Source organism: Ictidomys tridecemlineatus, chromosome 7 (assembly GCF_052094955.1).
Source record: "Ictidomys tridecemlineatus isolate mIctTri1 chromosome 7, mIctTri1.hap1, whole genome shotgun sequence".
NCBI lineage: Eukaryota > Metazoa > Chordata > Mammalia > Rodentia > Sciuridae > Ictidomys > Ictidomys tridecemlineatus.
Genome location: NC_135483.1, coordinates 1,817,780 through 1,831,606, shown reverse-complemented (window position 1 = coordinate 1,831,606; position 13,827 = coordinate 1,817,780). Strand labels below are relative to the sequence as shown.

At 56.8% G+C, this 13,827-nt stretch overlaps 1 protein-coding gene and 1 long non-coding RNA gene across 5 annotated transcripts; one reads left to right on the top strand and one right to left on the bottom strand.

The window, feature by feature from the left end:
* Positions 1–6,365: 6,365 nt before the first annotated feature.
* On the bottom strand, positions 6,366–11,332 carry Jrk (Jrk helix-turn-helix protein). Of its 4 annotated transcripts, none has more exons than XM_078016594.1 (2): positions 11,229–11,332; positions 6,366–9,713 (listed from the first exon to the last, which is right to left on the bottom strand). In XM_078016594.1, the coding sequence occupies exon 2, from the start codon at positions 9,299–9,301 to the stop codon at positions 7,631–7,633; it is 1,671 nt and encodes a 556-aa protein (XP_077872720.1). In that variant the 5' UTR covers positions 9,302–9,713; positions 11,229–11,332; the 3' UTR covers positions 6,366–7,630. The 4 variants fall into 4 exon arrangements, with proteins under 4 accessions (XP_077872720.1, XP_040149482.2, XP_005316176.2 ...); XM_040293548.2 differs by lacking the exon at positions 11,229–11,332 and adding an exon at positions 10,149–10,778; XM_005316119.5 differs by lacking the exon at positions 11,229–11,332 and adding an exon at positions 10,036–10,704.
* On the top strand, positions 11,026–13,400 carry LOC144365377 (uncharacterized). The gene is made up of 2 exons (XR_013423726.1): positions 11,026–11,675; positions 12,230–13,400. It is a non-coding gene; the product is annotated as an uncharacterized LOC144365377 (long non-coding RNA).
* The last annotated feature ends 427 nt before the right edge of the window (positions 13,401–13,827 follow it).

The following is a 13,827-nucleotide window of genomic DNA, read 5'->3' as shown; positions in this document are numbered from 1 at the left end:
TGAAAGACCCCAACCCCACCCTGAGCCCCACTGGCTTTCTCAGTCTCTTAGACTATATAACTCTGTTTGGGGGCAGGAGGTGAGCCATGCGTGAGTCCGGGGTGAGAGACTGCACGCCTCCCCTGCGGGGGCCTGGAGGAGTGGACACAAGTATAGTGAAGTTCCAGGCCTCAGGCACTCTCCCTCTGTGTGTCATGGGCAAGAAAACTCCTTAGCATGCAATGAGGAGCCCAGCAGAGTTGCTTGGGTAGATGGACAGGTGGATGGATGGTTGGGAGATGGATGCTGGATGGATGGGTGGAAGAGGATGGGTGGACAGATGCACGGTGAGTGGATGATGGATGGATAATGGATAGACAGGTGAGGATGTGGTTGGATGGATAATGGATGAATGGATGGTTGGATCTAAGAGCAGGTGGGCAGACGGGTGATGGATAAGGGTGTGGATTCTGGGTGATGAACAGGTAGATGAGTGGATAGTGCATGAATGAGGGACAGAGGGAATGAGTGAGGGAATGACATTGGCTGAGCCAGCTGAGCGAGTGTCCCTAGCCCCAGGTCCCTGCACTCTCCACACCATGGTGGAGCCACCAGGCCTGGCTGCAGGCTGTGCTCCTGGCGCCAGGGGGACTCCAGGCAGAAGCCTCGTGGACACACACGTGCAGAAGGGCAAGACCAGAAGCAAACCCAGGCCACGTCTCTGGACAGCCCGATGCCGGACACCACGGCACCTGGTCCTCACACATGCTGATGCCCTGCTGTGCCCAGAGCGCCCTGGGCACATGGCAAGCGGCAGCAGATGGTTAGGGACCTCCTGTTCTTCATGTCTCCTTCAGGCCTGGGCCCTGGCCACCAAGGCCTGTTCTTATCAGGATGGCCTCCCCAGAGCCTGCACACAGTCGGTGCTCGACGAGTGTGATGAAAGGTAAAGAGGAAGAGGTAAAGGCACCCCGGATGGTGCAGCCCAGCCCTTGGCAGCCTGGCCCTATGACTTCCTGAAGCATGGGCTGCCCCCGGCTCACGTCGCCCACTCTATCCCTCGGGGGCCAAGGATATGGGCCTGCGACCCCACATCTGACCCTCAGCCTCTCCCTGGCTTTTCCAGGCCTGGGTCCCCTCCAGGACTGGCCAAAGACCTCAGTGTCCTCCTCCCCCCACCCCTTCCCTCGGCCTGTCCTTCCTGGCTGCCTGCTGGCCACAGAGCACAGCCTCTGCGCTTCTAGGCAGGCGGGTCACCTGGGCTCTGGCCAGCTGGGCTCCAGGGAGTGAGGGGGAGGATGAAAGGACCAGGTGGGTGCTTGCCCCCTCCCTCCCTCCCTGCCTGTGTGACTTCTCGGGTTGTGGTCTCAGCTTCCGCGGGCACTCGCCCTGGGCTCGGGAGACCCTGCCTCCCCCTGTGTCCCTGCAGAGCTCCTGCTGTTGCTGGGCTCCTGGTGGCCCTGGCCTCTTCTCTGAGGGCTCCCTGGTCCTCATCCCAGAGCACCAGGCCATTGACTGTGCCGGGCTGGCCATCTAGACCACACGTGGTGTGAAAAGCACTGCTTAAGCCCTTGTCCTTGAGCACCGGGCTGGGTGACCACTGCCAGGGAGTCTCAAGTTTCCCAGCCTGAAAATATCACCACAGCATTCTCAGGTGCCTTAAGAGGCTGGAAATCACAGCCCGGAGCCGGGTGTCCTTTGCATTCATTGACATAGGAATGGAAACGTCCAGTCATTCACCTACTACTTTTGCAAAAGCATGAAACTCTAAAATAATATTTATTCAAAAGTTCCCTGTAGTATAGTTTAAGGTCTGGTATTGTGATGCCTCCTACTTCACTTTTCTTGCTAAGGATTGCTTTAGCTATTCTGGGTCTCTTACTTTTCCAAATAATTTCACGTTTGCTTTTTCTATTTCTAGGAAGAGTGTCATTGGGATTTTAATAGGAATTGCATTAAATCTGTTTAACGCTTCTGTTGGTACAGCCACTTGACAATATGAATTCTGCCTATTTAGGAGCTGGGAGATCTCTCCATCTTCTAAGGTTTCTTTCAATTTCATTCTTTAGTGTTCTGTAGTCTTCTTTGCAGAGGTCTTTAACTCTTTTGTTAGATTGATTCCCAGGTATTTTATCTTTTTTTTGAGGCTTTTGTGAATAGAGTAGTTTTCCTGTTTCTCTTTCAGTGGATTCTTAACTGATGTATAGGAATGAGTCTGGCTTACGGGTGTTGATTTTATATCCTGCCACTTTTCTGAATTCATTTATTCATTCTAGAAGTTTTAAAACTATATGACAGAGCTATAGTAACAAAAACAGCATGATATTGGCACCAAAATAGACTTGTAGACCAAATAAAGGACACAGAGACAAACCCACATAAATATGGTTATCTTACGTTAGACAAGGGTGCAAAAACATTCACTGGAGAAAATGAATGAAACAGACATTATTACTGTGTGTGTATATGTGACTGCATGACCAATGTGATTCTGCAACATGTACACTCAGAAAAAGGAGAAATTATATCCCACCTACGTGTGCGTATTAATGCTTCTGCTGTCATGTGTAACTAATCAAACAAATTAAAAACCAGTTCCCATTAGTGATTTATTTGTTGCTCAATTTAAGTTTTTCTGGGCATCCCCCTCAGGCACAATGGAACTTACCAGGTTAAACAGGGACACCCTGCCCCAGGCCTGGCCGCCTCCACTCTTCTCCTCTGTGATTTTGCCTGTTTGAAACGTTTCCTACGGGGGACTCCGCTGTGTGTGTGCACACTGGTGCCCACATTCCCCTGACACTGCTGATCTTCTCACTTCTCTCTGCTTTTCCAACTACGTAATTCCTACCCATAACCTTCAAGTTCACTGCTACTTTCTTGCTCAGGTCAGATCTACCTTTGGGTGCCTGCTGAATTTTTAATTTCAGTACCTGTCCTTTCCAACTCCAGAGTGTCCATTTGGCTCTTAGAGGATTTACTGATAAACTCTATCTTATGCAATGCACTCTCAGTCCTTCCCTTCCCTCTCTCACCTGTGTCTTGATCATGGTGCCCTTTTGGTTTTTTGACAGTATTCAGAAACCTCATAGAAGAATTCTCTTTCTGTGGAGGGAGCATCTTGCTCTGGCAGGCAGTTTCCACCACGGGCTTTTCCCCAGTCAACCGGCTCTGCTTGGTTTCTTTTTTTTTTTTAAATGTTTTTTATTTTTTTAAATTTTTTTCGTCTTTAGGTGGATATATCCTTATTTTTATTTTTAGGTGGTGTTGAGGAGTGAACCCAGCGCCCTGTGCAGGCCAGGCGAGTGTGCTACTCCTGAGCCACATCCCCAGCCCTGTGCTTGTTTCTTAACACGTTTCATAATTTGTTGTTGGAAAAGGCACCTTGCAGTCCCCTTGAGTGGACCACAAAGTCCACTCCAGCGTCCTGTGGCAATCCTGTGCCGAGCGGCTGGCAGGATCGCTTCAGTGGTCACCAGTCACCCTCTCCCACAGCCTCTGCAGGAGCCTCGACTGCTCCCGGCGCAGCCTGGGTACTGGTCGCCCAGTGACGGTGGTTTGAGTGTGCTGTGCTCCCCGACTGCAGGTTCCTGGCCACACCAGCTGCTGGGCCCTCTACTTGTGGCCAACTGTGCAACTTTTTCAGCAGTGCCCTGTGATAAACCACTTTAGAGCTGAGCCCAACCAAACGTGGGCTCCTACAGTGGGACAGTTCCTGAGGCCAGTGTTTGTAATTGACTCCTAGACAGCTGTCTGCTGTCTCTCCAGGAGAGCTGTGAATGACTCCCCGTGCCCTTCTCCACCCCATCAGCTGGTTCTTTTGTTCATGTGGTGCTGGGATCGAATCCAAGGCCTGGTACACACTCTAGGCACCTGCTCTGCCACTGAGCGCCCCAGCCCCCCAGCCCCACTCAGTTTTGAGAGCACCCTTCCACTTGAACTTCACACCCCAGCAAATGAAGTCAGCTCCTAGAGAGGGGTCTGCAGCTGCTTCATGGCCGCTTTCCTCGGCCAGCTCTGGGCTGGGGCGGACGCTGTCACATCTCTGCATGATGCCCTTCTTCCCCTACTTCAGAGTTGAACACCGGTCTCCTGAGCTGAGGCCCACTGAGTCCCGCACCTGGGCTCACCTGAAATCCGACGTGGCTGTGGAGGGCCTGAGGCAGGAGACCTGCACTGGCCTTCCCTCCTGTATCCAGGTGCTTTCCGGTCCTCTACAAGCATGCTGCCAGGACCCCTGGAAGCTAGCTGAGCTCAAGTGAGGGACGTGGCCTGGGGGGCAGGAGAGGAAGTGAGGTGGCAGCTGAAGGGTGCTCACAGAAGTGACGGACTGTTTCCTTCAGGCTGGAAGTAGATGGTGGTGGAGCTGCAGCAGCTGAAATGATGTAAGGAGGCCCAGTCTTCTCCTCGTGCAAGGACCCAACCTCATGGTGCCCCACTCTGCAACTTCACCTAACCTAACCACCTTCCCAAAGCCCCACCGCCCCATGCCATCCCACTGGCAGTTAGCATCTCAACATGAACTTGGGAAGGACAGACATTGTGGGGACACGTGCATGGAGTTCTGCACACATGGCATAGTTAAGGGCATCTGAGTGGCAAACCACTCCCCTGTGCGAGTGTGTGAGCAGCACACGGCTTGCCCCATAGGCACAGCCCTGGTGTGAGGCCGTGTGCTGCAGTCCCTGCGCTTGCTGCGTGGCCTACTCCTTGCCTGGTCGCTGGAGGACAGTTAGCAGACACTGCACTGGTGGCTGCCTGACTGCTTAGCTGCTGCCTGACTGTGCAAACATGGTGACTGCGCAGTAAGGTCAGACCTGCTTCCTGCCTGGTCCCTGGAGGTCTGGATCAGCGACTCCACAGCCACACTCTCCTACCCTGTTCCGTGGACCTCCTCGCTGGACAAGAGAGCCCACACAAGACATGCAGTCCACAACACTGCTGTCGCAGGGATACAGGCCACAGACCCAACACCCCATCGGAGGGCTGAGGACAGAGCCCTACCTAGTGCTGCCACTGGTGCAAGTTCTCCAGCATCACATCACATGCCCCAGGGCTGTGGACATCCCTCGCAGAGGCCGCCTGAACGGAGTCAGGGCAGCTTCACAGGGAAGTCACGACTGCCCCACTCGACATTGGGGTCTCCTCCCAGTGAGAGGTCAGTGCTGAGGGCACTGGCCCAGAACCAGGCCTGACTCACTGGACAGCCACGACAGAGGCACTGACTCCTGAAACCTCTCAGGAGGGCGTGGAGAGGCTGGTCCTGCCCTGGCACTGCTGAGGGCACTGCAGGTCTGCCCCCATCCAGACTGTCAGGAAGTGGGGGCTCAGGTTTGGCAAACGGACCTCCCAGGAAGTGGCCTGCCGGGTCTGAAAGGTGACAGGGCGGGCATGTCCCCCAGGGTGGGAAGCTGCCCCTAGAGCCCTCTCACTGGGGCAGGACAGAGGAGTGCAAGCACACCAGGTCCTGCACTCAGGGAAGCCAAAGGTCAGCAAGGGGAGAAAACCCGTGGCCAGGGCACTGGGGCAGCCGGGGTCCTGACTGGACTGCAGTGCCCACCAGCCCTCTCGACCTGAAGGGGTGGACTTGGCCAAGGTTCCCAGGTCAGAAGGGGAAGGCACTTAAATGGGACAGAGATCACACTGCTCTGCAGACCACTGGGGAAAGGGAAGGGGAAGACGTGTTCCCACCAGCTCAGGTGTAAAGTTGGGCATGGTGGGTCCACCCAGAACTGTTTGGGAAAGGTGCTGAGGCTAAGCTGCTGGGCCTCTGGAGAGGCTGGTTGCAGCTGTCCAGAGAGCACAGGGCTCTTCAGGGAGCATGGAAGTACCGAGGCAGGAGCCTGTGCCAGGAACCTGGACCTGGCACTCACAGGCGGGCAGTGGACCTGTGCCTCTGCACAGCACTCGCCTCAGGCCTTCTCTTGTGGAGCCTGCAACTCTCTAGTGACAAGCCCACAAGGAAGCTGCCAAAAGCCTGCAGAGGACAGGAAGGGAGAGCAGAGGACAGGAAGAGAGAGTACAGGATCAGCCCGAAGGGGGCTTGTCCTGGAGCTGTTCTGGAAGGAGGGGTGCCCTGTGGCCACACAACACCCAGACAGGACAGGAGCAGTTGTGAGGGTGAGATGGTTCTGGATCATAGAGTCTGATGGGCACAGATCATCTGTAGGGTGGGGAGGGCTGCCAGCAGGGTGCACATCCCCTTGGTAGGTCCAAGATTTGGCTCTGCCAGCAACAGGTGTGACGCCCGCCCTCCACCCTGCAGAACCCCAGGCAGGCCTCTGCTGTGAGCCAGCAACGGCATGACGCAGACACACAGGCGCCCTCCACAGGCACGAAGGCAACACAACACAAGGCCACAGAGCCCCAAGAATCCGCAACGAAACTTCAAAAACTACCTGGTTTTTATGATCTTCCCACATGCTTCAAAGAAACACACATTCTACAACACAGCGCTATATCAACGTCACTACGGCCTCAGCGTCTGGACAGACTAGAACCACAAACCTCCCTGTAAGCCCCTTGGCTCTCAGGATCCCAGCAGCGTCTCTTGATGGAGTACCTGATGAGCGTGGGAATGAAACCACGTGCCAATTCAGCTGCCAGGATGCGAATCCAAGAAGGAATGGAGCTCAAGGGCAAAGGAGTGGGGAAAAACACCCATTTCACGGCCACAACGCAGCTAACGCGGTGGACAGGGCCTCTGGAGTCACAGCCAGGAAGCATGGTGCTGCTAGAGGTAAAGCCACAGAGGGCTACTAAGGCCGAGGAAATGACCGCGTCCTAGGGTTGGCCTCCCCACACCCACTGGTACAGACAGGCCTTCCCCACGAGCAATGCTGCCCTGGAAACAGTAAGGACAAAAGCTTCCACGCTGCTGGGGCCTGTGTCACTGTCCTCAGTGGCCGTGTGCAAACCTAAGACTAGTCTCTGAACTCCTGATGGCGGCTTGTCCAGTTAGGGCTCTAACGGAAAGTCTGGGAGCATGGAATACCGACTTTGTAGTGGTCTCTGAGCCAAATGCTAAAAACAACAGTCCAGGGTCCCTGGGGTGACAAGAGGGCCTGCCTGGGCCTGAAGGGCAGGCTCTTCTGCTGAGCATGACAGTGGCTGAAGCAGGCATGTGCCAATGGGGAGACGTGTGGCCCGAGGGCACTTGAGGTCAGGAACTGAGCCCCTGCCCTCACACTCGACTTGGGGTCCACCCAGCACGTGAACTACTGCCAGCCCAGCCTACCCAGCCTCCCTGGGGCAGGAGGCGCTGCCCCTGTGGGCTAGCACAGTGCTCTTCTCTGCCAGACAGACACACCTCTGTCCAACACAGCAAGGTTTGCCAGGCAACAGAAGATTCGGAATTCACCCAGCCTGGCCCCAGTTTCAACAGAGGAGGCTTGGGTGTGCTTAAGGTAGCATGGACTCTTCCAGAGGGTCTCCTCCCATTCACAGGATGCAGCAAACAACACAGGTAAACTTCAATCAGCCAAAACACACAGGCCTGGGTCCTTCTGAGTACTGGAGACAATGTGCTGGGGGCACCACCCCCCGGGGGAGCGCTTAAGCTCTCTCTGAGCATGCTCTCCCACCCAGCGGGCAGTCTGTGTCCCAGGACTGACCCCATGTCCTAGGGGTCAAATGAGTGTGATGACAGCCATCAGTTATCACTGGCTGTGGATGAGCAGGGCAGGGGGGAGTAGGCTGTGGCCCTGCACCTGCCCGGGTGATCCTGGAGGGCCTCAAGCTTCACCATGGCCCTCAGGGCGACGGGCTGCTGCCTCAGCTGCAGCCGCCTCCTGAAGGCAGAGTGCAGCGCGTGCAGCTGCCCCACCTCCTGCGTGCTGAAGCAGGGCTGCTGCTCCGCGAAGTGCACAAGTGCCTCAAAGGCTGCGGCCGCCTGCTCCCAGGCCACCTCGGCCGCAGAGTCCTCCCCAGCGTCTCTCTCCACCTGGTCTGCATTCCCGTCAGCCTCAGCCGGCAGCATAGCAGCGGGTGCCTCCTCCACCTCCCTCCCTGCACTGGGCAGAGGCCTGTGGCCTGGGCAGAAGGGGCCCTCCCTCACGAGCTCGAGGATGTGGGCCAAAGTCTTGTTATGAGGCTTGGTACTGCAAGGCTCCGCCTCTTCGTCCTCCTCGCCCTCGGAAGAGCCTTCTGCAAACATGACAGCAGGCCACAGCTTCCTCCAGGCCCTCCTGAAGACATGGCTGGGCACAGCGTTCCAGGCACAGGCCACGCTGAGTATGGCATCGTTCATGCTGTACCGCGGGTGGAAGCCCTGCAGGCTCCCAGGGGGGTTGATGAAGTGCCTCATGAAGTCTCTTCGGATGCCCTGCTCCATGGGCTGGATCAACGACGTCACACTGGCAGGCAAGAAGATGGTGAAGATGTTATCAGATGCCAACGCAGCCTCCTGTGGGTGAGCCCTGGAGTCGTCCAGCAACAGGATGGCCTTGCTGTCTGCCGGCAGACCTATGGTTCTAAAGTGTTCTCTGACCGAGGGGACAAAGATGCGGTGGAACCAATCTGAGAAGATCTCCTTGTCCACCCAGGCGTTACCCTGGGCCTTGTAGGCGACGGGCAGGTGCTGGATGCCTGTGAAAGCCCTGGGGCCACGGCATTTCCCGATGGCCAAGGGCTTGATTCTATGGGAACCTGTGGCATTGGCACACATCAGGACAGTCAGTCTGTCCTTGCCCTGCTTGAGGCTGGGCATAGTCCCACCATCTGGGTTGGGACTTGGCAAGCACCTCCAGAAAAGACCGGTCTCATCAGCACTGTACACCTGCTCAGGAGATAGCCCGTGCTCAGTGGTCAAGCTCCTAAAGAAGCCACAGAACTGCTCCGCTGCCTGGTGGTCAGCTACCTGCTTCTCACTGGATGCATCTAGCTTTTTAATGCCATGCCTGGCCTTAAAACGCCAAAGCCACCCTCCAGAGAACACACAGGGCTCGGTCAGCCGCATCTGCTCGTAGAAGTCCTTGGCCTTCTCGATGAGCATGGGGCCTGACACAGGGACACCTTCAGCACGCTTCACCAGGAACCACTCATACAACACCCGGTCCAGGTGCTCCAGCTTGGGTGTGTGCAACGTGCGCCGCTGCTCCAGTGCCTGGTTGGAGTCAGAATTGGCGAAGAACCGGAGCAGCTGGGCCTTGTGGGCCTTGATGTCGTACAGGGTGGACATGCCCACGTTGTACTCCTGCATCAGCGCCTTTCTGCTCTCGCCCCGCTCCAGGCGTGTGCAGATGTCAATCTTCTCCTTCAGCGTCAGCACCACCCGCTTCCGCTTCCCCACCCTGCCCTTCACAGCAGCCTGCTTAGAGGCCATGGGAAGGGCGGCCGGCCTGCTGCCTCTCGTTCCCGCTGTGAGCTTCCCCTCCGTACCTCAGGTTCTCCCTTCTTGTCTCTGCTGCTCCTGGGCTCAAGCCCAGTCCTCCTTGGCTCTACCCTCTACCTGCAGTAACCTCTTCCTCAGCTTCCTCTGGGCATCCAGGCTCTGGAAGCTCAGGCCTCAGCTTCTGGCAAAGTGGTCAGCTGCTAATCCTCTCCGCAGGGGAAATTTCCAGCATCAATCTGCCCTAGACTGCTTGGTGTGGCTGGATCCTCAGCCTTCTTCTCAGGGACAGTAGCAGGTCTTCCTCAAACAATGCCCAGTTTCCGATTAATGAAGGTATTGTGGCACAAGCGAGGTGCTTCTTTCCAGGGTCCACAATGGTGTCTCACCCACAGTGCTTCAGGAACTAAAAAGCAGAGGAGAAAACATCACGTCAAGCACCAGGACATACCTGCGCTCGTCCTCACTACTCAGACCCAACAGGAAGCTTTACCTGAAACAAGTGCTATGACAGTCTTGCCACCCTCTCAACTCCAGCCCTTCCTGGCACAGGGAGAGCGTACAGATCACAGAGGCTGCAGCACCACCACCCCGTTCTTTGATGAAAAGGCACATAGGACCCCCAAAAGAACTCCTGAGGGGTCCACTCCTCCCACCTCCCTTCTAAACCTTTATGTGGATTGCTTCATCCAACTTCCTGCAGTGCAAGAAGCCAGAAGGCTACTTACAGGTGCAGCATGTAAAACCCACACCCCCTAAGACCACAACTCGAGAGAAATGAGATGTGTATTCAAATGTAGTCAGCGCTTCGTAGACACAGGGCAAGCTTGTCACCAGTCACCTCTGGGAACTCCTTTCTCCATCAGTTGGCCTCCTGGTCTGCCAAACGTCCTGCTGGTGCTTTGCACCACAGTACTGAGTGTGAGCAAGCACCCTGCCTAGCACAGCACACACAGCCCAGGAGGTGCATCACACTGTGGGAAGAGACGGCAATCAGGCGGTAGGCCAGCCTCAGGAGGATTTCTAAAACGAAACTGGGGGATCCGTGGGATCACACAGGAACCTGTGAGGGGCCAACAAATTTCTGGAGGAGGCGATTAAGAATGTTTCTTGGCGTTGGATGTGCAGATGTGTGCAGGTGTTATGAGGTGGCTGAAAACGCTGCTGTCTGGCTTGCAAGACAAAGCTCTCGAAATGCCTTCCTTCAGGTATTACTTCTGAAACCTTAAGCTCCAGGCTACAAGAAATGGCAAGAGACATTCTGGTGGCTTCTTCCCTTGCAATTCAAAGGAAGCACTGACATCATGAGGCCACATGACCATGGACTTCAAGTATCCTCCTGAGCCCAGGGGTGGACCACACACTGAGTGGTGGTGGACAGGACAGAGGTGCGGCAGGAAGGACAGCGGCACTCGTCCACTCTCAGACACGGTCCTGTGTGCAAGGACATAAATTTCCTTAGAAAAGGCCCTGAGGCATTTAGGCCAAGGTTGTTAAGAATGGACCTTTTCACCGACGACTATGGTTGTGCGCGGGCAAACGCGGGCATCAGGGGCAAAGATCCAAAAGACAAGTGTCCTGGAGACTGGGCAGGCGAGGACCCGGAGCCCCGGGAGGAAGGGTCCCGGGACAGACTCCAGTGCACATTGCAGAGGGGGTGCGGGCGCGTTGGGGGCCGCGGAGGGACACCGCCTGCATCCTGGCTACCACGACCGCGAGCAAACTCCGTGCGAGGGAAGCGGCGGCCAAGCCCCGTCCTGCTCCTGCCGCGGCCCGGCCAGCGGGGGCGCCAACCGCCGGGGCTGCGCAGACCTGGTCCCGGGACCGCGGCGGGGGCAGGCCCGGGCGTGCGAGTCTCGAGGGCGCCGCGGCAGCCCGGCCCCGCTCCGCCGGCTGGCCGGCCGCAACCGGGCCCACTCACCTGCGTCCGGGCCGCCGCCGCCGGCCGGAAGTGCGCCGCGCCGCTCTCCCCAGCCCGCGCCTCGCCGCCTTCCCCGGCCACTTCCGGGACGCTCTAGGCAGGCGGAGGACTCGTCCTCTCTGTGGCCCTCCCGGGGGTCTGAGAGGGACTGGAAGCACCCAGCGCAGGGATGCTGCAGGTCGGCAGGTGCTGCCGGCCCCGCGCTGTGCGAGGCTTGTTGGGACCGCTGTTGCTGGGCCAGTGCCTGCGGCAGTGTGGCTTCCCCACAGGGACACCCCGCTCAACCTCTGCGGCCCACGGAGATGATTTTGATGCTGAGGTTTGAACAGGTGCACTGGTGTTGGTGGACACCTGAGGAACTCAATGCGTTTTGCTGGTGAACTGTGGAGTGCACTGTGGTGGGCTGAATGGTGGCCCCCGAGGCTGCCCACTCCTAATTTTAAGAACGTGTGTATTCATGGCCTGGCATGCCAGAGGAGACTTGGCAGGCGCGATTAAGTTAAGGGTCCTGAGATGGGAGATTATTCGGGTTGTGTGGGTGGGCCCCGTGTCATTACAAGGGTCCTGTAAGAGGGAGCAGGAAGGTCAGGTGGGAGAAGACAGTGTGCCCATGAAGGCAAAAAGATCACCGCTGGGACCCGCGAGCCACGTGCTTTACTGGCAGAGGAACTGTCAGATCAGGCGAGGTGCGCAGCGATCAAAGGTGGCAGATTTAAAAGGGCCGCTGAACCAGGTTTTATTGAGATATCATTCCGGGCAGAACTCGATCGGACCCACAGAGTGGACAGGAGAAGGGTCTGAGGAGAAACCGCATGGAAGCTCGTCGGGACTGGACTTTTATGGGGCTTACAGCAGGAAGGGAAGGGCTTGGGACAGGAAAAGGTGTTTTTAGGGTCCTTTGGAGTTGGTCAGGGGAGTTGGCTGAATTCCAGGATTGGCCAGGGGGTCCTGCTGATTGACAGGCGTTTCTGCCAGCACCTGATTTATGTTCCTTTCCCCAGGCGGGCGGCGGCTTTGTTCTGAGTCGCCACCAAGTCACCACGACTGACCTAACAGGAACTGCCACCAGGTCCCCAGTGGGGGAGGCTTCGAGAACCTGGGAAAGCCAGGAAGCAGATTCTCTTGGGGCGTGCACCTGTGACACCTGGATTTTTGCATCAAAAGACTCATTTCAGACTCTGACCTGCTTTGGCTGCTACACTGGAGCCACCCTGCAACTTACACAGCAGCCCTTGAAACAGTGACCACCCTGTGGTCAGGAGTGGCATGCTGGAGTTGAGTGACAGAGGAAGAAACATGAGATAATGGGTCTCACTAAGGCACCTGGTCACAGCCCCCACAAAAACTCATACAGAGCTTGCTAACTCACTCCTTGATTCACAGTCCTCCCTTGGGCCAGCCCTGCCACCACCTGGTTCTCTCCTTGCCCTCCCTCACTGGTCCCCACCTGGCTCACTTCTGGCTCTCTACCCACTCACACTCCCAGGTGGTTTCCAGTACCAGGGCCTCAGTACCAGGGAAGGCTGGCTGCTCCCAAGTCAAGTCTCTTGCAGGCCCTCCCCTGAAATCCAAACTCCTTTTCCTACAGAACACTTCTGCACAGCTTCCTAAGAGGCTCCACACCACACCCCACAGACCAGGAGCTCTGATTGGCTCTGCCCCTGGTCCTGCCGCAGGCCAGCAGTGGTCACACCCACCCCACCCCGCTCTTTTCTTTGTCCTTTGTCCCATTGTCAGCTTTTGGCTGCTGCAGAGTGAACCACCCCGAAACTCTATGGGAAACTCAGTGGCATGACAGGTGCTGTTTGCTAGCATTAAGTGTGCCTGACAGGAAAAGATAGTGTGGGAGCCTAACAGGGGACCCCAAGACCCCCAGGCTCCCTGATGGGGCTTGCAGGACAGCCAGGTGCCCAGGCTGGCTGGCCTACCAGTGGTTCTCTGCTGCCGCCTACTGGACCCAGAATTGAAAGTACCTCCCAGATCAGCCGTGCTGGAAGGGTGGGACTGGGCATGGAACTGGGGCCTGGGACGTCACTCCAGGACCCTTGGACCTCATCAGATGGACTGAGTTCACTCTGGCAGTGGGGAGGGGGTTCAGAAATAGAGGCCTGGCACTGAGCACTCTCCTTCCCCAGCCTCCCCCAGCTTACAGGATAAAGCCCTCAAACCACAGCCACAGCCTCCTTGCTGACCACTCCTCACAGCCAGAGTGACCTTGGAGAGGTCAGTCTGGGAAGGTCACTCCTCTCTCTCTGAAAAGAGCCCGGGTCCTCAAGGCCAAGTGTTCTGGACCCACAGCCCTTTACCAAGCCCTGGTCCATCCTGTGGGCTGTGCCCTCTGCTGTAGCCCCCTTTGTCTGGAGGTGTGCCTGGACCTGGCAGTGCCCCTCACTCCAGCTCTGGAGGCCTCAGGTGGGAAAGGCAACAGCCAGTCCTCCCTTCAGGAGGGTCTCGGGGATACCCGTCTCCCACAGTGAAGAGGGGACTGCAGCTCCCCGTCTGAGGCCCGTGGCAGAGAAGGAAACTGTCCTGGGTGGGCCTGGGGTCTCCACTCACTGACTTCCCTCCAGGAGTGGGGATATAAGAAAAGGTAAGGAAA

Excerpts from the sequence above, each read along its gene's own strand:
- Jrk (XM_078016594.1), bottom strand. The coding sequence starts at position 9,301 with ATGGCCTCTAAGCAGGCTGCTGTGAAGGGCAGGGTGGGGAAGCGGAAG.